This window comes from Tyto alba, unplaced genomic scaffold, assembly GCF_018691265.1.
Source record: "Tyto alba isolate M040663 unplaced genomic scaffold, T.alba_DEE_v4.0 Super-Scaffold_3, whole genome shotgun sequence".
Classification (NCBI taxonomy): Eukaryota; Metazoa; Chordata; class Aves; order Strigiformes; family Tytonidae; genus Tyto; species Tyto alba.
Genome location: NW_024881304.1, coordinates 6,019,538 through 6,042,930, shown reverse-complemented (window position 1 = coordinate 6,042,930; position 23,393 = coordinate 6,019,538). Strand labels below are relative to the sequence as shown.

The 23,393-nt window shown below is 35.7% G+C and overlaps 2 protein-coding genes across 2 annotated transcripts in view; both read left to right on the top strand.

Moving 5' to 3' along the window:
* DNAH12 (dynein axonemal heavy chain 12) overlaps positions 1–14,413 on the top strand; it is a 74,412-nt gene extending 59,999 nt beyond the window's left edge. The window contains exons 60-75 of the mRNA XM_032984353.2: positions 410–582; positions 1,081–1,221; positions 2,174–2,332; positions 3,339–3,483; positions 4,340–4,490; positions 4,814–5,067; positions 5,560–5,700; positions 6,518–6,655; positions 7,553–7,786; positions 8,211–8,396; positions 8,795–8,898; positions 10,010–10,214; positions 10,410–10,547; positions 11,043–11,134; positions 11,392–11,459; positions 12,570–14,413. Coding sequence (XP_032840244.2) covers positions 410–582; positions 1,081–1,221; positions 2,174–2,332; positions 3,339–3,483; positions 4,340–4,490; positions 4,814–5,067; positions 5,560–5,700; positions 6,518–6,655; positions 7,553–7,786; positions 8,211–8,396; positions 8,795–8,898; positions 10,010–10,214; positions 10,410–10,547; positions 11,043–11,134; positions 11,392–11,459; positions 12,570–12,760 — 2,520 coding nt within the window. The 3' untranslated portion in view covers positions 12,761–14,413. The remainder of the gene's footprint in view (positions 1–409; positions 583–1,080; positions 1,222–2,173; positions 2,333–3,338; positions 3,484–4,339; positions 4,491–4,813; positions 5,068–5,559; positions 5,701–6,517; positions 6,656–7,552; positions 7,787–8,210; positions 8,397–8,794; positions 8,899–10,009; positions 10,215–10,409; positions 10,548–11,042; positions 11,135–11,391; positions 11,460–12,569) is intronic.
* A 684-nt stretch (positions 14,414–15,097) lies between these two features.
* ASB14 (ankyrin repeat and SOCS box containing 14) overlaps positions 15,098–23,393 on the top strand; it is a 29,583-nt gene continuing 21,287 nt past the window's right edge. The window contains exons 1-6 of the mRNA XM_009966021.3: positions 15,098–16,058; positions 16,564–16,623; positions 17,953–18,101; positions 18,198–18,356; positions 20,218–20,463; positions 22,068–22,239. Coding sequence (XP_009964323.3) covers positions 15,931–16,058; positions 16,564–16,623; positions 17,953–18,101; positions 18,198–18,356; positions 20,218–20,463; positions 22,068–22,239 — 914 coding nt within the window. The 5' untranslated portion in view covers positions 15,098–15,930. The remainder of the gene's footprint in view (positions 16,059–16,563; positions 16,624–17,952; positions 18,102–18,197; positions 18,357–20,217; positions 20,464–22,067; positions 22,240–23,393) is intronic.

The following is a 23,393-nucleotide window of genomic DNA, read 5'->3' as shown; positions in this document are numbered from 1 at the left end:
CAAAAAACCCTTTTGTATTCAAGGTATTGTTTTGCATAAAGCTGATTTACAGTAGAATAAATATATAACCGGTCTTAAATTGCCCATGCTTTTTAATATTGCAGAGATGAAGATTGATACTATTGATGCTAAATGATGCATCGAAACTGTTGTGCCTCCTTTGTTTTGACTATTGCATCATGTAGTATAGGTGAATAGATCAGACAGTACTATGTTAAGGGCAGGTGCTTATTTTACTTACTGTAGTTATCACCTACTGTGATTGTGCATTTTGGAACATAAAAGTTGTCTTACTCTGGCATTATGCAGTGTTGTACAGAAGTATTTTAATAATGTTATTAAGTATTAATATTTTTGTACAAAAGAGAATATTTAAAGCTTTTCTTTATCAACTACTATTCATATTTAGATTGCAGAGAAAACGGAACTTAAAATAGCCGAATCTCGAGAAGGTTATCGACCTGTTGCAAAGCATTCATCAGTGCTGTTCTTTAGCATTGCAGACTTGGCAAACATTGATCCCATGTACCAGTACTCCCTTAGTTGGTTTGTTAACCTCTTCATCAACTCTATTAATGACAGGTAAATACACTCTTTCTGGTGTAAAATAAGGTGTTTTCATGCTCTTCTTATGAACAGTTCCTTCCATTTTGAAATCACTTACCTCTTCCCTCTTGCGAATGCAACTTTTTGAAAGAAAACATGATTTGTTAATTAAGTAAATGTTCTTTTTAGTTACTGTTTGAGCAAACAATGAACTATAAGCATATACTTTAAATATTTTTAGAATGTGACTTACAGAAAGGGTGAAATCTGATTCTGAACCAGGCTTCATTGTGAACACTATGAGTGCCACTGCCTAATTAGCAAAGTGATTTCAGCTCATTATTTTGCTTGGGACTTTTAAAAGAACTGTAAAACATCAAGTATAATTGAAATTTTGGTGAAATGGGCATCTAAGTCCGTTGCAGAGCATGTGGGCCTAATGTAATTCCTCTGCTACCCTAAGTAGATTTAGATTTCTTAACTGATTTGCCTAAGTTACTCAATTTGAAGTCTCGTTTTCTCTCTTCTTTTCAGTAACAAATCCAAAATTTTGGAGAAGCGACTTCGATATCTGAATGACCACTTTACATACAATTTGTATTGCAATGTGTGTCGTTCACTGTTTGAAAAGGACAAGCTGCTCTTCTCATTTTTGCTATGTTGTAATCTTCTCATGTAAGCTTATTTTTATGAAGTCTCTTAATAAAAGAAACTAGATATTTTCTTATAATGGAAAAAGGTATTGATGAGAACATGTTCTTGTGCATATTGATAATATAGTCTTTGGTATAAGATCATGAATGTTTGGGGTTTTCTAGAACTGATAATATTTGCAAGTGAAAGAGTATATGAGTGCATGTATTGCTACTATGTATAGCCTTTGGACATGTTATGAAAAGAGTGTTCCTATGCTTATTAAAATCAGTTTGTCAGTGATACCTCTTTGACTCCCTCTAAAGGGCCTGGGTAGTACTACATAGCATCCTATGTCAAGAACGATTTTAGAAACAAATGTAAGACAGTAATGTGCCATGCCTGCAACTTCTATGCTTTTGTCTTTGTCTTCCATTTTCTCTCTTCTTTCTCTTTTATCCTTTTGCATACCTCATGAAATCTCAGCTGCAGTCTTCTCTCTTCGACTGGGTTTTTAGTGTAGTCTTCCTGTTTTTTTTGTGATTTTCTGTGAATACATTGTGAAAGGAAAGAGAAGTTCCCAATAACACGATGTCAGCCATAATGTGCATACTTATTTAATTACACTGTGTACACATCTGTGTATGAACCATTGTTTTTGGGCCACTTTGTAAGGCTACTGTATTCCCCGAATCCATTCTTTTCTATAAAACCTTTAAAAATCAGGAATAATTGCACTTTTTTTTTTTTTTTTTAAGTAAGCAGATATATATACCATTTACCTCTTGAAGCTCTTACTGTAGTCTTAGTCAGTCATTTTTACCATACACTTTTTTAACTATATAGATTACTGAGATCTGATCTCAGCTGTTACTGCAGTAGAAGTATTACTAAGTGGCAGTGAAATGTAAGTAATTTTAAACAACTCTTTATACTATGCAAAATTGTATCTCAATAACTAAATATTATCCATCTTTTTTTTTTTTAAATATAGGGCTAAAAATGAAATAGAACACCAAGAGTTTATGTTCTTACTAACTGGGGGCGTGGGTCTCAAGAATAAGTACAAGAATCCAGATCCATCTTGGCTACCAGATAAGAGCTGGGATGAGTTATGTCGTGCAAGTGAAATCCCGGCCTTGAAAGGTCTGAGGTATAGTAAAATGTTGAAGTGATTTAGCCTGAATTGGTTTTGACCAAAGCATGTGCTGAAAGGAGTATTTCCTACACACTTTCCAAGCCAGTGCAAGAATGCCAATGTGGTGAAATCAGCCACTTTTTTCATCATTAGGTTTGCTTCACTTAAGTCAAAGAGTCAGTTGGCTAATTACAGTATTACTCAATTGAACTATTTTCCTAATTTATCTGAGGCATTCCCTAAAGAGACTTTTCTTTTGGAATGTCTCCATGGTAGAGAAACAGTATTTCAAGGTCAGTGGAGGCCAAAGGAAGTATCTGTAGCAAAATTCCACTGCAGTGCTGGGAGATTAATTTTTCTGGTAAAATCTAATCTTCTGAAATCAGAAGAATTTCACCTTGGATTTAAATAAAATTTCACCCTAAATTCTGGAGCCAGCATGGCTGTACAAGTCTTGCATATAAATAACTGACAGAGCACAAATATTTGGAGGATTTGGACCTGACTGCAGAAACACTGGTCTGTTAGAAGAAATTGTTTGGGGGTGGTTTGTGTTTCTACCCCCTTGGAGGTTTAGTAGCAATGTGGATGATGATCCAGCTTTTAAATAGTCTGAGGGTTGTCCTGTTGGAGAGGACATACTCTGCATGTTGTGTGAAGGAAAAAAAAAAATTCCTGGTTGTATTTCATGGTAATTTTCTTCAGTTAGAGTAGAGTTTTCCTGATATATGAGAGGCAGAAAATTCACCTACACCTATGAAGGTCCAAGCAGTGTTGGCTGGAGGAATAGGCAGAACTTACTGTCGAGTCAGAACCTTTCAGGTGGAGTCTTATATGTCTGCAACAGCATGGTGGGAAAAGAGTTTTACACTCTTCAGCATGGAGAAGCTGAACTGCAGGATTATTTGCTGATGTAGCTGTGCAGTGGTTTACATGACAATAGAATGTAATTGGCTTTTGATGAACATCAAAAAACAGACCCCAGGTTTTTACAGTAATTTTAAGTCCTTTTTTTCTCTAGGAGTCACATCTCTGAAAATACAGGTGAATGGCAAAAAGTCTATGACAGCAAAGAGCCTCAAAGCTTCCCATTACCAGAACAGTTGAATAATACATTAAATGAATTACAAAAGATAATAATTCTTCGGTGCTTAAGACCAGACAAGGTAAAATGATCTGTTATCAAGCATTTGTAGATTGTTCCATGTCTTGTAGCATAGTTTGCACTAGTTGTTAAAGTAACTAATCTGTTCTTCATCACATTGTATTAAGAAAATAAATGCTATTCTTACGTTTCAATTGAGCAATACAAACACCACAAGCATCAGCTAAGATCTTTTGCCTGACATGATTTAATGCATATTTCAGACTATGATCATTGTTCTAGTTTCCTTCACGTGCTTGTTCATATTTTAGTCTGCTTGCTGGTGTACCCAACATACTTGAGAGTAGGTTATATTGGCCTGAACAAATACACAGAGTATCTAGTACCGTGTGCTTTCATACAAAGGATTTCAAGACAAAAAGATGAAATGTGTTGGTTTGAACAGCCAAGGCAAATTTTTAATACATTCTGCCTTTGGTGCACTTAGCAATTTGTATTGTATGTACTTCAGGAACAATCAGTTTTAGGATTTAAAATACATACTTCAATTTCTCCTTAGAATTAATTAAAAATAATTCCATTAATACTTACTAAGAAGCAAAGTAAGGTCCTTCACATCAGGGAAAGCCTGAATTAAAGTCTTAATGTAATTTAATATTATTTATATGAGTATGTTATTTTTTATTTTCTAAAAGCATTATTATTCCTCTTGTAAGAAAAAAAAAAGAAAAGGTTTTGTCAACAGGAAGTGAAACCTTTGCTTCTGAACATTCTGCAAGACTAGTCTCAAAACTGTGCAAATCAGAGAGGTGTCTGTAGGCTCAGGAATTTAACTAATATATGGTACACAAAAGATGCTGTCAATATGCAGTTATGTTTAATTTATGTTAACGGTTAGTATTTACTTTTTTTGCCAGATTGGTCCAGCTATAACAACATTTGTAACCGATAAACTGGGGAAGAAATTTGTAGAGCCACCACCTTTTGATCTAACAAAAAGTTACTTAGATTCAAATTCTACAATCCCTTTAATATTTGTGCTGTCTCCAGGAGCAGATCCCATGTCTAGTAAGTATACACAGAAAGAGGAAACAAAAGCGTAGTAAACTTTTCAGATTAGAGACCTGAAATTCCCCTTCAATACACAATGAGGATGATTTTGCACTTTGGGCGAGTAGATTAGAGTGCATCATGTCACACTGGTAAAATTCTGCGCTCCCTAAAAAATGGGAATGGTATTTTAAGCTGAAAAAATCTTATGCTCTACATCAAAGATATACCATCTTGTTGTATGTACATTTTAAGAAAATAGTAATAAACCCTTTTTTTTTTTCCTGACATAACTTCTTTTTAATGAAAAAAATGCTAAAATCTTATCCTTTCTGTTAAAGGCCTCCTGAAATTGGCAAATGACAAAGAGATGGTTGGAAATCGATTTCAATCCATCTCATTAGGACAAGGACAAGGACCTATAGCTACAAAAATGATTCGAAAAGGAATGGAAGAAGGAAGCTGGGTTTGTTTACAAAATTGTCATTTATCTGTCTCCTGGATGCCAATGCTGGAGAAAATATGTGAAGAGTTTAACAGTGAAAAATGTCATCCAGTCTTCAGACTTTGGCTTACTAGTTACCCTTCACCAAAGGTACATGCGTGGTCAAACATTCTGCATTTGGGGAAAGGAGAAGTTGATGACATTTTTAGGAAATATAATTAAAAAAAAGTAATTCTAAACATAGCGCTATCAAGCTTCCTTCGTAGTATCACACATCACAATACCAAAATATTTTGTGTACTACTGATTGGAACTGCATTTTGCCAGCATATAATAATTAAGAGATTTTTTTGACTGTCACTGAGGTTTTGATTCACATAAATTCAAAAATTTAATTTTGCATTTTATTTATAAGGTGTTGAATACCAAGAAAACATTTTACAATATAGAGTTGTTCTTTATAGCAAGGCTTTACTTTCTGGATGCCTTTGAGAATTTTTTTTAAAGGCTGTTGATGTTTAAAATGTAATCTGTTACATATAATTGTTTATATAACAAACACAGAGTAATAATACGTTGCTACAACAATATAGCATCTATTCCACACTTTCTGAATGCAGTTTTGCTATTTTTTATTTGTAGTTTCCAGTAACCATTTTGCAGAATGGAGTGAAGATGACAAATGAACCTCCTACTGGTCTCCGGTTAAACTTACTGCAGTCATTTCTTTCTGATCCTATTTCTGATCCTGCATTTTTCTCTGGATGCCCTGAAAAGGAGCTGGTAATGTGCCTATCTCTTGATAGTTGTTTTTGTTTTGTTTTTTTTTTTTTTTATCCACAGATATACTGATCTCTGCCCAGTGAATATTATAAGCTAAAATTTTTACTACGGTTGTGAGTTTAGGTTTTGCAATGATAAAGATGATTAGTTGGCAATTACTCTGCCAGGTAATTTCATGTAGCAATATTTAAAATGGTTTCTTAAGCTTTATTAAATTACATACATATTACATACACATATTATACAAGGTACGTAAACTCTGAACATTTAATAGTAGGGCAGGCCTATCATTAGTGAGATGGTAAGCACTAAGATCTTTCCTTGCTAACGGGGAGCAGTACTGCAGTGCCAGTATGCCTTGCTGATAAGTGATGAACCACTTAGCTAGTCATTGCTTGTGAAGGAAGTGAAAAAACAGGGGGATTACTCAGAGATATGAGTATGGTAATCAGTATACATAGGCATAAGTGGGTGCATCTAAGGACTTGTATTAAATAATGCATCTGTATTTTATGTTTGTCTGATGAGCCTTAAAAATAAATATCTGGTGCTATTAGAATTCTTATGAAGTTAGCTGCCCCTTACGTGGAAGAAGAGGAAAATCATGTGTAATGGTACTTGAGGAACTAGCTAAATGTTCTTGTATATATGACAACTATGTTCCCAAGTCAGATAACCACAGCATATTTAATAGTTTACTGTGTTAGTATTCTAGGCAGAGAGTGGTAATCAAATGGTGTGTTCTCTATACAAGTTACAGACTAGCATGAGTACATAGGCTAGTTAATAATAGTTTTTTGTTTTGTTTTCCTCAAAGGTATGGGAGAAACTGCTCTTTGGAGTTTGTTTTTTCCATGCTCTTGTTCAGGAGAGAAGAAAATTTGGGCCTCTTGGTTGGAATATACCCTATGGATTTAATGAATCAGACTTGCGAATAAGCATCAGGCAGTTGCAGGTAAAACAAGCTATTCCTACCTTTAACTCTGATCTCACAAAGCATAGCAAAGCATAGTGAAAAGGAGCAATAAACTTAAGTTACATCAAATGTTCATAGATTTTCATTACTTCAGTTCAGCTACAAAGGCAAGGAATGTCAATCATATGATAAATGTTTTCAAAATTACAAATGAAATAAAATTAAAAATTGTTCCTAATGAGATTTAGATTCATATAGACATACGGAATATAATGAGAGTTACAATTGTCATGTTAGCTCACTGTGCTTTAAGTAATACCATGTTAGTGACAGTCACTTACTGTGGTGGATTTTGCGGTTAGGAGGAGGAATATTTTTTTTTTTTAACATATATACTGTTAGTTAAACAGAGCCTAAGACTATAATCCTTCCCTAAAATGAAATACTGAAAACTGCTTGACCTTGAGTCTTCTTCAGTCCCTGTGTAGAAAAGTCAGGAGAGCCAAACCTGTGAATTACAAAAGTTGAGTCTGGACAGTTGGAAAAGTTATCAAGAAGTTAATGGAAGAGATCAGAGGGTTCTAAAGATTGGAAGAAAAATTATGTGAAATGCACCTTTTTTCATCACACAGAAAAGTGTCCATCTTGAAAGTTTAGACTGGAGAAACTATCTATTTTAAATAATTCAAGAATGACTTGGATGACTTACCAATTTGGATATTCATAAGAGGCTTTTACTACTAACTCCTCTTCATTTTAAAGAGCAATTTTTACCTGAAAAAAAGTTTTCAGAATTTGAATTTCCAACACTTGGGGAGAAAACTCCATAAACTGCAGTTCTGCATGCAGTATAGCTTCCAACCCTTTAGTCTGTAGGTGTCACTGTTGCTCTGCAGATATTTCAGATCTCTAGATTACTGATGTCTTCTGTTCCAGTTATTCATAAATGAATATAGCCACGTTCCTTTTGAAGCTTTGTCTTACCTAACTGGTGAGTGCAATTATGGAGGTCGAGTGACAGATGACTGGGACAGACGTTTACTGCTGACGATGTTGGAAGACTTCTATAATCCAGATATAATTGAAAATCCTCATTACACTTTTTCTCCCAGTGGCAACTACTGTGCTCCACCAAAAGGTGCATATGAGGACTACATTGAGTTTATTAAGGTAAACATTAGCAGCAAGATTTTGAAGTGTTATGACGATACACTAACAAAGCAATCCTTAAAGATTTCCCTGAGCTATAAAGGTGGGTTTGCAGCACAGTAAACTGTGTGTGCTTGGCTTCTTGCCTAACACCCTTGTATCCTTGCTATGATCTAGAATGTTTCTTAGAGGGAGATGGAATCAGTATGTAGATAGAAGGACCTAGCATAGGTAATCAAGAATTCCTTGGAAATGACTTTTTATAAGTGAGGTGATGGCTCTATCACCAGTAATACTATCTGCAAATACCTACCACTAAGGTCCTTATCTACCTTCCATTGAAGTCAGTGGTAGTTTTTCACTCAGCTTCTTAAAGAAGCCTTGAATCTGATCCCTAGCATGCTGCTTTATCTCACGCATATGTTTATTTTTTGTTTTGTCCTAGAGTCTTCCCTTTAGTCAGCATCCAGAGGTATTTGGTTTGCATGAAAATGTGGATATTTCAAAAGACCTTCAGCAAACTAAGATCCTCTTTGAATCTCTGCTCTTAACACAAGGAGGCGGCACTCAGGGAACTTCTGGAGGTGGTGACAGCACTCTTTATGAAATTGCAGATGATATCCTCAGCAAGGTATTTTATTATACCAATGACTCCAATTTATCTTTTTACAAAGCAGAAATTCTTTAACTAGAATCTTTAGTGTCAAATTGATTTCAGGTTGGAGGAAGAACCTCCTGGGAGGACTTTAGTGCAATATGAAAGTAAGAACTTAAGTGGCTGGCTGTAACAGACCGCAGCCATATTCTGGTTGAAAGTTTTTAAAAGATGAACATTACTTTAAAAACACCATCATTTTTATTTGGATTGAGCTACTAAATACTGTATTAAACTACTAAATACTGTATTGTTAAAATACTTATCAGGAAGTTTAAAGGTATCTTTGCAGCTTTTCACATCTGCATACTTGTAATGTAATGCTGAAGCACAGTGATATATGGAATGATTTCCAAATATGTTGTCATTTACAGCTTCCAAGTGATTTTGACATTGAAGATTGCCTGAGTAAATATCCTGTGAGATATGAAGAAAGTATGAACACTGTGTTGGTGCAAGAAATGGAAAGATTTAACAAGTAAGAGTGTTACATTTTATTAAAGTAATTCCACTTGCAGAAAGAGTTTTCCTGCAAATCATACACTGTAAACCCTACATTGTGTGAAGTATTTTATTTATTTGTTTTATTTCCTTCTAATTGTCTGCAGTGATATCTGCAATCCAAGCACCATTACTCCTTGTGGAAAATCAAAATGTAGGATAGATGTCAGGAAAAATGATCTAGTGGCAAAATAAACTGAAAGGGAAAAATACATGATAGAAGAAGGGTGTCTGAGGAGGCACTTGGAAAAGAGAATGTGAACAATATTATTATGTTGGGTTTTTTTTAACTTCACTTTCTCTTTCACCATCTTTATCTTCGATCATATTTTATTGTTTTCATACTTCTGAGCTGTAGGGTAAAGGGGCTAGAAACTGTAATACATGCACAGGTATAGTTTGTGAAACCTTTTCCTTGATAGTTGGAAATATTTCTGCTTATTTCTTTATTGTGTCATACGCTTCTGGTTTAAAATTTATCCTTTTTTCCCTCTTTCTTGATGCCTTTCTTCTTATACCTTATTTTCACAATTACTCTCCTAGGATTACAAACCTGTAATCACTTTTATTCTTCTCTTTGGATCCCCAGTCTCTCTTTTGACTTGGTTTCCTAATTTTCTTTCTTTTCCTACTCCTCCATTCTTCCTTTCTTCTCTTTCCTCCTTCTTTTCCATTTGTCTCTTCACATCTCCTACTTCATTTTCTCCCAAACTTTTGATAATGCTCTCTGGCCTTCAGTCTCCAAGTTTTCCTTTGTTGAAAACCCAACCCACCTCTTCTTTTGTAATCTAAACCTTTTTCCTTCATCTAGTATACCGTGTGTACCTTTGGAGTTCCAAATTTATCCTCTTATCAAACAATACAGAGTGTATCAGAGATAATAAACTAATTTATTCAACTCTTTCTAGTCTTAAATAAATCACCACAAATGCACAAATCCATGGCTTTATATATGTGGCTAATTACGTTATATGGCAGCTATACAAGTCCTATAAATCCTTTTTTTTTTTTTCTTTTTTTCCAGTGAGGATGTCGTGTTTTACAAATCGTGTAAAACGTGAAAATTTTGTTTTATTTTTTAATTCTAGTTTAATCCAAACTATTCGTATTACACTAATTAACCTGAAGAAAGCCATTAAAGGATTGGTCGTTATGGATGATGAACTGGAGGCTCTGTGTGGCAGTCTACTTATTGGAAGAGTTCCTGAGAGTTGGGCGAAACGTTCATACCCAAGTCTAAAACCATTAGGGAGCTATATTCTAGATTTTCTAGAAAGGCTGAAATTTTTACAGGTAAGGTACAAGAGGTAGTACTACCAATTGTTTAATCTACTTTTTCATATAATTTGTTCTTTCCATTATAGGAGCATTGGGAAAAGAGTGATATATTTTGCTTAGATTTTCTCAGTACAGTTATGTAGAAAACAGTCAAGCAATATGGGACTTGCCTCTTTCTTACCATTAAATGTGTCGTTTTTTTCTTTCCAGGATTGGTATGAATTAGGGAAGCCCACGGTTTTCTGGCTGTCGGGATTCTATTTTACTCAAGCTTTCCTAACTGGAGCTATGCAAAACTATGCCAGGAAGCACAGGATCCCTATTGACCTTCTGGGATATGAATTTCAGGTAGAGATGAATTGTAAATGCATATTTTATTAATCTGAGTCCTGGTGTTGCAATGAGATGTAGTCAGAAAATCCTGAAGTGAAGATTCATTTTGCAACTAACTCGCTGCAATTTGAAGACATACATTTAATTCTTTGGTAAGGTAGGCATGTTAAATAACATCTGTAAAAGAGGTGTATTAAAAGTAGTTCTATCATTGGACCTGGACCTCCACTCAAGAAAACAGCCTATAGAGTACATGTGTGATTAAAGCCTTATTTTATAATCTATAATAAAGGTAATTAACAAACCCACAGAAATCTCCTATCTTTATATTTGTGTAAAAGTAGTACTGAAAGGAAGGTATTAATATATTATTCCCAGTTTATATATTCTCAATATATTAATATATTATTCTCATTTTGGATTATCTTCCAAAAATTGGCTATTGGCATAATACCTCAAAAATCAAACAGCTATGAGTGTTTAATAACATGGAACACTTATTTCTTGTAGGTTATTCCTCAGGATACTGCTGATACTGCACCAGAAGATGGTGTTTATATCCATGGATTATTTTTAGATGGAGCTCGCTGGGACAGGACCAAGTCAGTAACAAAGTGTTTTACTGTGGTTCTGGAAAGCTTTCTTGGGTGCTCAAACAAGATTTCTTTAAATATTTTAAGTGATACTTTTCATATTATTGAAGTAACACAGTAAATTAAATACTCTTTCATGCATGGAAAATGGTAAAGAAAATAAAAAAATAAAAAACAAACGAGCAACAACCAAAAAACACACACAAAACCACTCTTTGGTTTAACACCAATCTACAGATAATGACTTTGTTGCTTTCTCTCACCAGGGGAATATTAGCTGAGCAATATCCCAAAGTGCTCTTTGATATGATGCCAGTCATTTGGATGAAGCCAAGTGAGTATAATTTCTCTGAAGTGTGAGCTATTCAACAAGAAATTGCAACAGTGAATTCCTTCCTTACAGAAGATCAATGCTCCTGCCCTCAAGTACCCAAATGTGCACAGAATTCATGTGCATCTGACCTATGACTTTCACATTAAAAATTGGGCCTGCTAGCTTGATCTCATCTGAGAAATAGGCCTGTCTCTCTCCCACAGATGTTTGTAATTATGAATTAGATGAAAGGGCTAGTTGAATTACTTATAAATATGTTAGGGTGCTGCCCAAACTCAACCCAAAAGTTAATTTGGGTAAGAGAAATGTGGTGCTTGAATTCCTGGCTCTACTCAAGTTAAGGAGAACTTTTAATTGATATAGAGACACAGTGTTTTACCTCACATGATGTAGCAAGGTTTGATCAGGTCATTTTTAGCTGCTATTCTAGTTGTCTGTCATACTAGTAAGGTATTTTCTATCATTCTTGTTTTCTTTGGTCAGGAGCTCTAAATACCTGTGTTTATTTATTCACTTAAGCAGGACTTTTTACCGCAGCTGTTGCTACTTAGATGTTATTAGCTAATAGGCAGTCTTACAAAGTTTTCACCTTTTCTGCCTATGCTTTCTCTTGAGGTTGGATGAATCTGTTCAGATATGCATGATTTTAGACTTTGCACAAGTTGCATGTAAGCAGTCCAGGGCTACAAAGAGTTCCTGCAGAGTTGTGTCATTGGATCTCAGGTGACTTGAATTGAGGTTAGGTTCTGTGGATGCTGGACCAGAATTCTTGTGTAGCTGTTAAAAGCTCATGTAGAAACTATGCTTTAACTATTAACTATTCAGATTTTAATGTGTCTTTGAATGATTACAAAGCTGTTAGAATCACAGAAGGACATAAAGTCCTGAAAACAAATTGCAGTGAAATTAGTTTGGTTTAAAAACAAAACAAAACACACAAGAAAATAATAAAAAAAAAAAGCCAGATAATTTTGTTACTCACAAAACAATTTTTCATTTTTATTTAGCTTTAAGGATGTTACTGTAAATACTTAATAGTTCTATGTAAATTATGTTTCTATCAATAGATCTGTTGACTATAATATATTATTTTGGGGTTTTTTTTTGAAGCTGCAAAATCAGAAATAAAGAAGTCTAATGCATATGTTTGCCCACTCTACAAGACAAGCGAGCGTAAAGGAGTCTTATCTACTACTGGACTTTCTACGAACTTCGTCATTGCTTTGACACTTAACACTGATAAACCAGTTCAACACTGGATCAAGCGAGGTGTTGCTTTGCTCTGCCAGCTGGATGACTGACTTTGCAGTTCAGATACAGACTTCACAAGATCCTATTCTTTTTGTTGGCTTACAGAGGAAATGGAACATACTGTGTAAAAGAAACATCTGGACTTTTTTATATTAAAAGAGGGCATGCAAATGTTTTATGATGCTCAATATTTTGTCTTAAATAAGTATGTATTACTATTAGCATCTTTACAATCTGTAAAAGATACAGCTGGGATTTTAGCCTTTGGTAATATTACTGATTTGTAAACTTGAATATCATGAAATATATCTTAATGGAAAATTAAAATAGTCTGCACTTTGATAGAAACATTACAGTTAATGAACTTGGAACATTAAGAGTGCTGAATCATGTGAGTAGAAAGCTGGTAGGTAGTAAGATTTGGAATTTCAGTCTGGATTTATATATAGTCTGTGTTCTGTTTTAGCAACAGCGAAGATTGCAGTATGAGAAATTGTTTAACTCTCTGTAGTAGGTACTTCTGATGCCTGCCTTCCTCAGCAAATTAATCTCTTCAGGGTCTAATTCACATTTTCTGATTTTTGTAAGTTTTTTTTTCCAAATAGTTTTCATGAAGAATAAATGATCAAATCTCCCTTATCACCACCTACCATAAAATGTTACCTGTTTCCGTACTGCTCCAGAGAGGCAGTCCAGTTTCTATCCTTTCACTGATTCTGCACTTCCGTTTTCCTAAAAAAAAAAACGCAACAAAAAAACACCCCAAAGCACAATAAAATAAAGTTATTCAAGCATTCTTCCTAGATTTCCTCTAGCAAAGTACTATTTCTGCCTTGCATTCAGACTCAGTCATCATCATTTCTTTGTAAGGATCCCTGCATAAAATACAGTAGGAGTAAAGCACATTAAATTCTCATTCCATAACTAGGCATCTATGTCCTTAGTTTCCCTGCTTATTGCGTGGTACACCAGCATAAGCTTTCAGCATAGGTCTGTCTTTCTGAAATTGTACTTTTCCCTTTAAAGACTCTATATATCTTTTGTTTGCTTTTCTACTTACATTAACACGTGAATTGTGATTAAGCAATCAGAAACACACAGTAATTTGTAATAGAGTTCTTTCTTGATTTTGTGGGCTTGTTTATGTCTTCTTTTACTGATTTTAGGGGTTTTATGCTGTCTTACTCTTTTAAGTAAGCTCCTAACAGTATTTTCAGTTTACTCTCTTGGGAAAGCACTAAAGAATTTTCTTTCCATAATGTAATAGTTACTACTTATAGTTCTCAGATTCTCATTCCAAAAATGTTTAATGAGTATTTTTACAAAGAAACTGGAAAGATAAAATTCCTTCTTTTGCTGACACCATTTGTCAGGTCAGATTATTAAACATAACTAACCTATATGAAAGAAACATGGAGAAAGTCCCAGGGTATCTTATGATCGGGTATTTATAGTGAGCTATTAATGGACGTAGGCTCTACTGAGATCATTTTCATTCCTGAAAATATCACTTTCAACTTAATAATCACTTCTTCAAAGTGTGAGGTCTTCCCTCTTTCATAAGGTGAGGAAAACCAGTGTATTTTCTCAATGCATAGGAAAACTAGTAGTATTTTTACAAAAAATAAATAGTCTAGATTTAAAATGTTTATATAATCATTGTACGATAGGTATCATGGAATCCTAAAATGTACTTGTCTGTTAATATATTTCTCTTTTTTGCTACATGTGCAATTACAGAGCAAGGCCTTGCAATCACACATTAGGTGGATCAGGTAACTAAATGATGCAGGTTTGCTGTGAATTACTGCTGCTCAACTTTAAGATGTTTCTAGAATTATTCCAGACTTTGTAAGTGTCATGTTGACAACTTCATTTTGCTATGCTCAATCATTTTGCTAATTTATTTATTTGCTTTCAGTTTTACTTACTTACTTTATTTTACTTTGTCCTGTATTTTTTGTTGTTCTTTTCAGGACAACTTTCTTGAAAAATAGAAGTGGTAGTTTTGATAAGGTAAAACAGATGAGAGGTTTGAGCCTAACAAAGCATCTGTGTTTATAATAGCACGTAGCTGAATGTACAAAAGAACAGTATGACTGCTTATGCATATTGCAGTGTACATTTACACACATTATTCTACTTGGTGATTGATGTGGTTGTTATTTTTTATGATTTCTTCTTAAATTTTAACATTTAGACCTAGACAGTATCAGTGGGATATATTGCTATGCCTCATTGTTAGTATTACAATCTTAAATGGGTAAAAGCATTTTTGATTGAACCCTTTCAATTTGGCAAACTTTTTTTTTAAACTAGTGCTATTCTTAACCTTTTAAAAAACAATTATTTAATTATTAACTCCATTGTGGCTGCACCAGTGTGTTTTATTTCTTCCTACATTTGGATATATATTGTTGCAGTTTTTTATGTATATCCCTTACAAGCATTAGAGAAGAACATGCATGCAGTGATGAAGAATGCAGAATTGTGAGTTTATCTGTTTTAAATGGCTGTAGATTATGTACACAAGATGGTAAGGTTGGTATTTTTTTCAAGCATTGAGTCTGATGATGTTTCATTTGGAAGGCTGATACACATAATAGCGCGGATCTCCAATACTTTCCTGACTACAAGATATGGCCCTAATTATATCTTTGTTGAAGCAGTTTGAACAAAAGCTATTATTAAAAAATTTCATGTCCTTCACTTGCCCTTCACTTCCAGGCCCTCTGTGAACAAACTAAAAAACCATCCTGAGTCTTACTGAACATGTTTTCCTAAGGAAAGATCAGAGCACAGTTGTGATGATATTTGAGTGTCCAAAAGACTTAAGAGGGAATGACTATTTCTCCGAAAACTAAGTTTTACTTACGTTTGTTGCTTTCTGATAAGTAATACCAGAACAAGTAGCTATTCTGTATGTTCAGCCTGTGGAACGGAGATAAAAGCTAGCACATTCTATTGGAATAGAAAACCTTTACTCCGTTCTGAATAGAATAACTCTTTGCAGCTCAAACTTAAATACTTGGGAGAAGGCTGGAGCTTGAGATGGGGAAGTTCCAATTCATTTATTATGAACTGTGCTTTATTTCTCTTAATACTTAAACAGTGATTGCTATTTGTATTACTCCAGTTCTAACCTGAAGATTTAACATCTGCTTCCAATTAAAAAGCAGTGGTTCCCTACGAAGAGTAATTCAGGTTGTGCTGATTTGCCATGTATAATTCTACATACATGTTTGATGATGATTCTGATGATGAAATCCCCACCCAACAAGCTATTCAGGAAAGCTTGCGAGATAGGCATAAAATTGAAACAAGTGGCAGTGCAACAAAGGATGAAAGGTAATAAGCTATTACTTCTTTTTTGGCATTATTGTAAGCGTGTGGTAACCTTATTTTCCTTTGTGACTCTGTATGTTGTGTTGCTCTGACCTTGTCTCATGGATACTGGAGACCAGTGGTAGCTCACTTGTTCGGAGTTCTCCCTGAAAAAGTATCCCTATTTCCTCAAAAATATGGAATTTATGAAACTTTCAGGTGGCATTTTACATCAATATCTAAATGCATGCAAAGTTTTATGAAGAATAAGTATGTGATATAAAAATAGATTGGTATGGTAGCTTTCCCTCATTTTAGTATTTAATTGTTGGCCTTTGTGTGAAAAATCCAATATTTATAGTGATAGGGAAAAGAAGTGTTTTCATGTGTTAAACCTTGACAAAACCCATGTAACTTACAGAAATCTAGCATGTAGTTCAGACTTGCATATTTTAAATTATGGTATATTTGTATCTTGAACTTCACATTTATTTTTACTTCTCACTTCATTTTTGTTCTGTTTATGCAGTTTCCAGCATATTGCAAGTAAAGAACATGGAAAGATAATTGCAGCAATTCGGACAGTTAAGTACAAATACACCACACTAAGCCTATACCCCTAGGAATCACTTGGATATTGTGTTGTTGAGCGGTGCCTACATTTTAGGTGTGTGATCACCTGATTTAAGTGCAGTTTTTCTTTATATAGTCTTGGAAGGAGTAAGGCAACTAAAAACGGAATACCCAAAAGCTAACTTATTAGATAAGAAGATGGTAATGGAATGGGTTCAAAGGTGACTTCTCGCAGATATTCCAGTGCTTCATCTCCTGGCATTGGGTGAAAACACCAGGCCTTTCTTGTAAAATAAGCAACAGGATGGCAAGGCCCCTAGTTAATTAATACTTCATAAAAACAGTTGCCACTTTGTGAGATACCCAGATGAAAATCCTTTTGCTACCTGAAGAGTGTTCCAGAATTGTTGCTTAACTGCCAGACTTTAGTGTATTCCAATATGAGATGCTCTTAGTCTGCTCCTCTGAAACTTTTACTTTTTGTGGTATAACCAATCTTTGTACTGAGTCATGGAGATAACTAAACAATGAGCATAAGGACTACAGTTGTCTGGCCATGGGGAAACCTTCAGTCCGGTGCTTCTGTGTGTCATAGTACTTACAGAGATATTTAGTGGAGTAGGAATCAAGAAACCAAGTCTTTTCTGGAAAAGCAAATGCTATAAATGTTCCATACATCATGGGGAATGTGTCTGAACACTTGTTACACTTGCTGTCTGGCCTTATAAATATGTAATTCTTCCATATGTAGGAGAACTTAAGTAGCAGAGGTTGAGAGCAGTCTGTCCCCTCACCCTGTAGTTCTAACTGTAACAGAAGGGCAAGACTGCCTCCTCCCAGGAACAATGAGATAAAAAACAAGAGCAGAAACCAGGCAACTACTTAAACAGGCTTTTCAGTCATGAAAGTTCTGCTGTTTCTTGATGAGATATAAAATTGAAAACATAATCACTTGTGTTGATTAAAGAGCCAATAAGATTGTTAGTAGAAGTGTAAAGAATGAGATAGATCTCATCCCTGTTAAATCACCTTTATTTTACTTTTGCCAGCCTAAATATTTTTTCCTACACTTTCACTAGGACACCTGTTTCTACATTTAACTTTCACTCACTATTGCTCATGACGGGATTGTATTTGAAATATTTTAGTCATACTATCATAAGTTTTTTTTCAATGTATAATTCAAAATGCTTTAAGAGTCCATGTCAGTCACTGACTGTGCCATTCATGTAAACCACCCTCTGAGAAAAAACTGCTTTGACAAAGCAAGATGTTTATTCTAGATACACTGGTGGGATAAATGGCACTCATTGTATTAGTTGCCTGAATTTTGTTTTATGATGAGTGTCTGTCTGATCACAGGCCAAGAAGAGGCCTTGGCGAAGTTAGTGAGGCACAGTTCTGCTTTTGAAGAAGTAGATCAGCATGGCTGGCTTCCTTTGCATGAAGCTGCAGCACAGCTAAATAAGAACATCCTTGAAATAACTTTGAAAGGTACAGAGTCCCTATGGTTTTCCACCAAAAAGTTTTACAAAGTTGGGTTTGATGAACCATCCAGCTTCAAATGTGTTCCACTTTTCTGTATTTCAGCCTCCTGTGCCATTTCGTGGGAACAGACCACTCTAAAAGGGGAAACGCCTCTCTTGGTGGCAGTAAGAAATTGCTTTGTAGACAATGTCCGCGTTCTCCTGCTCAATGGCTGCAATCCCAATGTTAAGAATGAAGAGGGAGATTCTCCTTTAGTTATAGGTGAATACCTTACTTAGGGGTGAAGAGGTGAGGGAATGAGGTGAGATTATAGTTACATATTTTAGGTTTCAATTTGACATATTTGACTTCAAATCAGTATCTAATATATTTTGCTATAAGGAGCAAAAAAATGTTAATCTCACTATTGTGTCTGTCCCTGTCTGTTTTTCTTAGATGATATCAAAGCTTTTAATGAACTGACAATTCCAAGTTAGGGACTGTCACCACAAAGCTCTTAGCATTACTTGTTAGTTAAAGGATTATCCTGTTGGTGTACCGAAGTATGAGAAACATAGAACTAGGAGAAGCTAAAAAATCTTTCCCCAGGGTCTGACCCAATGCAGGTAGCTCCAGATGCCTACTATTTTCCATCCCTCATTTGCAGAGTTTGAGGTTCAGGTTGAACATACATCTTTTTCCCCAAAGTATCTAATCGCTTTCTCCATGAAGTGCAGAGTGCTTTCCTCTGCTTTTCATGGCATCGTTTATGCAGTGGTGCCAGATAACCAGGTCATGGCTTCTTCATGCTATTACTGTTCTTCGTGTCTGCAGGCATAAAACATTTATATTCTCTGCTTACATGATATCTCTTTCATTGCATCAGCTTCTCTTTCTCCAAAAACCATGGTAATTGGTTTTGATTTTGAAAAACTATAGCAAACCAGCCTGATTTATCTGCATCAGATAGAGCATGAAACAGTGTTTGTCCCTATTCAGACATTACTGGCATTAATCCAAGTATGACAAGTGAAGAAGCTAGACAGGCCTAAATTCTCAGTCCAATTCTCTTTGAATTTTTTTAATCGCAGACGAAGAAGGTCCCATACCTAGTACCACTCTTAGTGGGATTGCCATTTTAATTTGATCATGCACAAGAACTGTAATTCATGATTTGTAAAGAACCATATTTTGCCAATAGTTTTTTCCAAAATGCTCTATGTTCATTTAATTTGCTTCCCTCAATTTGGGCTATGATACTATTTTTCTTACTGAGTCCTAACTATTGTTAGAGGAAAAAGCCTACCAACCATCTGTGGGACCCTCAGTCCATCCTTTTGAAATGACTAAAGCTTCTCATCAGGGGACACCTGTTTAGAAAAGATGTGGAGAGTTCTTAGCGCTTTTGAAGTGCACTATATTAAAATGCACCATCCCCCAAGAAGGGGATGCATGGGATTTATTTGAAGGAGCCATGTAGGTTACAGATAATGGGGCATCACAGGTTAGAGCATGCTGTCAATGGTATTTCAAGCAGCTGTGGCCCATGAAGCTTCTCTGTCTAATCTGTCTTGGTGAAAGGCACTCACTGTTCTACCCTATACAGCCTTGGAAGATCAAAGAGAAGGAGGGAGAGGTGTTGCCTATTCATTCCATCCACTGGAGCCAATTCAAATTACTCCTTTAAGATCCTGACTGACTTAACAGATCAGGCTTATCAAGCTAAGAAGGCATAGGACACAGTCATTTTAAACTTTGTTTCATATTACAGTAACTGCTTAAGAAGATTAAATAGAGCTGTTTGAGCAGCCCAGCTCCTGACCGCACCAAATCCCTGTCTGTGATCTCCATCTAGTGGCAAGGAAAGTGGCATTCTGTTGCACTACCAAACACAACAGAGGATTACTGAGAGAAAAAGAGACTACCATAAAAATACTAATTTGTATAGTTAATGTTATCCTGGAAACGAAGAACAGGGAAGTTGATTAGTTAAATGTTTCAGTGTAGTGTGACATTTCTCACTGTATAAATAGCAGTGCCAGGAACAGCTTGAGCTTTCCTGGGCAGCCACATAACAAAAGCCATAGTGCACAGAATAGTCTCGAATAACATTCTGGCTGATACTTGGTTTATTGTCTTACAGCGATTAAACTTGATTCGTATGAGATTGCCTCCTTGCTGATAAATTCTGGTGCAAATGTGAATTTGCAGTGTGTCCACAAGAGGACAGCTTTACATGAGGCAGCCAGGCTAGGCAGGAAGGATCTGGTGAAGCTTCTCCTTCGTTCTGGAGCAGATCCTGACCCTCGCAGCGGATATGGGCTCACACCTCTAGCACTGGCTGCACAGATCGGACATACAGAAATTATGGAGCTCTTACTGCAAAAAGGTGAGACTCTATTATATAGGACGTTACAGGAGGAAAATGCTGGTGGTGGGGGTCTATTTTGACAGTGTTCTAAACATCTGATGGGATGGTGTAAAGAAGGCAGAGCTAGATTCTTCTCAGTGCTGTCCAGTAACAGGACAAGAGGCATTGGGTACCAGCTGAAACCTAGAGAATTCTGTCTGAACATAAACCCCCACTTTTCTATGAGGATGTTTGAACACTGGAACAGGTCACTCGGAGAAGTTGTGGAGTCTCCATCCTTGGAGATACTAAAAGCCTGTCTGGACACTGCCCTGGGCAGTCTGCTGTAGCTGACCCTGCTTGAGCACAGGGTTGGACTGGCTGATCTCCAGACGTCCTTTTCAACCTCAAATGTTCTGTGGTTCTGTTTGACAGCTCAGTAGACTGATTTAGTAATAGTTAGGTTCAGTGATGGTGTTCTTCGAGTGAGTAAGAATTGTAAGCCATGTGTGTTAGTACTGAAATGTTTAAAGCCCAAATAGGACAAAGTGAATCTCCCTACAAACAGAGAAAATTATTCCTAAATGCAGAGGCAAAAAGTTGTTCTTAGCAGAGTAGCCGGCAAAACTTCTTATTACTGAAGTGAAAGGAAACGAACTGTTACCAAGTTACTGAGTATATAGCCTGTAGTGTTAATAGATCCAAACATATAGAAAATAGATTTTTAGATATTAGTTACTTGTAGCAAACTGTAGTAGTCATCAGTGAGTGCCTTGCAAAACTGCAGTGAAATTTGGCAGATTGCAAGAGATATTTTGTTTGCATTTTTGGATGACATCTAAGTTTATTTGATGAATTTGACTCTCAAATCAAGAGTTGAAATTTGCCTAAAGAGTTCTAGTATCTAAATTATGTTATATATATAGATAGATATATTCCCTCTAAAGTAGTTAGCCTGTTTACACACATTTTTATTAGTCTTCTGAAAATTCTGTGATCAGATTAAAACTGGTTATTATAAGAAGCACTTTCAGAAATAGCAGCAGAAGTAGCTTTCCTTAGTAAAGAAAATTAAACGCTATCTGCACCAAGGTGATGTAGTTAAGTAAAGGCCTGATAAAGACTACATTTTCATAATATTCAAATAATATATTAATGTTTCAGTGAGTAGTGGTAATTGTTCTTAAATGCAATATTGTTTTCTCATGTAGATGACTCACCTTAGAGAAGGCCTGACAAGACATTTATGGTGGGGAGCTTTATATGATGGCTCAGCAGAGCTGGAACTGGATTGTATGAACTGTTTTGATACTGGTTCTCTCACATTTAGTTATATCTGTATGGTCTTTGTAAAGTAGAAGAATTAAAATGTGTTGTATGTAAGCCAAAAAACAATTGTCTATATGAATACATACCCAACCCCTTGCTTGCCCAGTTCTAGCAGCAAGTCTTACTGTATAATTGTATTATAATTCAAATGTATTATAATTCAAAGCAATTTGGACCTTCTTGTTTATGCCCATAGTGGTTTTAGTTGGTGAACAATAGAATTCACAATACTGTGTCACTGGGGGGATGGCGATATTAATTACTCCTGGATATTTACAGTGACTACTGAGAAAATCCTTGATGCTTCTTTCCAGGTGCAGATGTTCTTTCACAGGCAATGGATTGTGCTTCTATATTATTTGAAGCAGCAGGAGGAGGAAATCCAGATTCTCTGAGTCTTTTACTAGAATATGGGGCTGATGCCAATGTACCAAAGCACTCTGGTCATTTGCCAATCCACAGAGCTGCATATAGAGGACACTTTCTGTAAGTTAATATACTTAAAAATTGAATAATGGTGACACCAGAAATACTAATTTTGCTAATCCTACCATATTCAAAGTAGGCAGCAAATCTGTAGCCTTGTAGAAGGAATTCTTTTTTGACTGTGTAAATATGAGTTTTCTGTGTCTGAATGTACAACACCAGTCAAGATAAAATCTTCATCATTTTAGGATGAATATACTAATTCCTGTAGTATTTCCCCACTTGTCACAAATAGTAACACTGTCCAGTCTGATGCTGAGGTTCTTGGGACATCCTCACTCTTTTTGGGGTATGCCTCAGCTCCACCTCATCACAGGAAAGTAAATGTACTGAATAAAGAAATTGATTGAGGAGTTAAGGATTATCCCTATTTTAAACACAGGTGAGTTACTGGAAGATATTTATGCTAAAATCATAACCAAGAAGTGATAAACAAGTCTTCAATACTAGGAATGTTGCACTGTGATTAAGAATCTGAGGATTCTTAATTCCTATGTTAATACTTTTATATATTAAATATTTAAACATATTGTATATATTAAATTACATAGTATATGTATTTATGTTATAATATATTGTTAATTCCCTAATTCCTATAGAATAAGAAGTAACACTGTGCTCTTGACATTCAGGAAAAGCTTCTACTGAGAATGAATCTTTATTCCTCTAGCAAGGAATGGGGTTGTTCATGAATAACAGAGTAATAAAATCATATTTTATGTGTAATAGGTGTAAAGTCAGTATCCACTGCTGACTGGCAATTTGTTAGCAATTAAAGTCAATGCAGAGGTAGAGCATGCCACAGTACTGATTTGGTAGTTTAAGACAATTGCATACAGTCATATAAATTGATGAGCAGGGGCTGGAGCACCTGCGAGGCCAGGCTGAGCGAGTTGGGGGTGTTCAGCCTGGAGAAGAGAAGGCTCTGGGGAGAGCTTATAGCAGCCTTGCAGGGCTTAAAGGGGGTACAGGGAAGATGGAGAGAGACTCTTGATCAGGGAGTGTAGGGATAGGATGAGGGGTAACAGTTTTAAACTGAAAGAGGGTAGATTTAATTAGATAGAAGAAAGAAATTCTTCACTGTGAGAGTGATGAGGCACTGGCACAGGGTGCCCAGAGCAGCTGTGGCTGCCCCCTCCCTGGAAGGGTTCCAG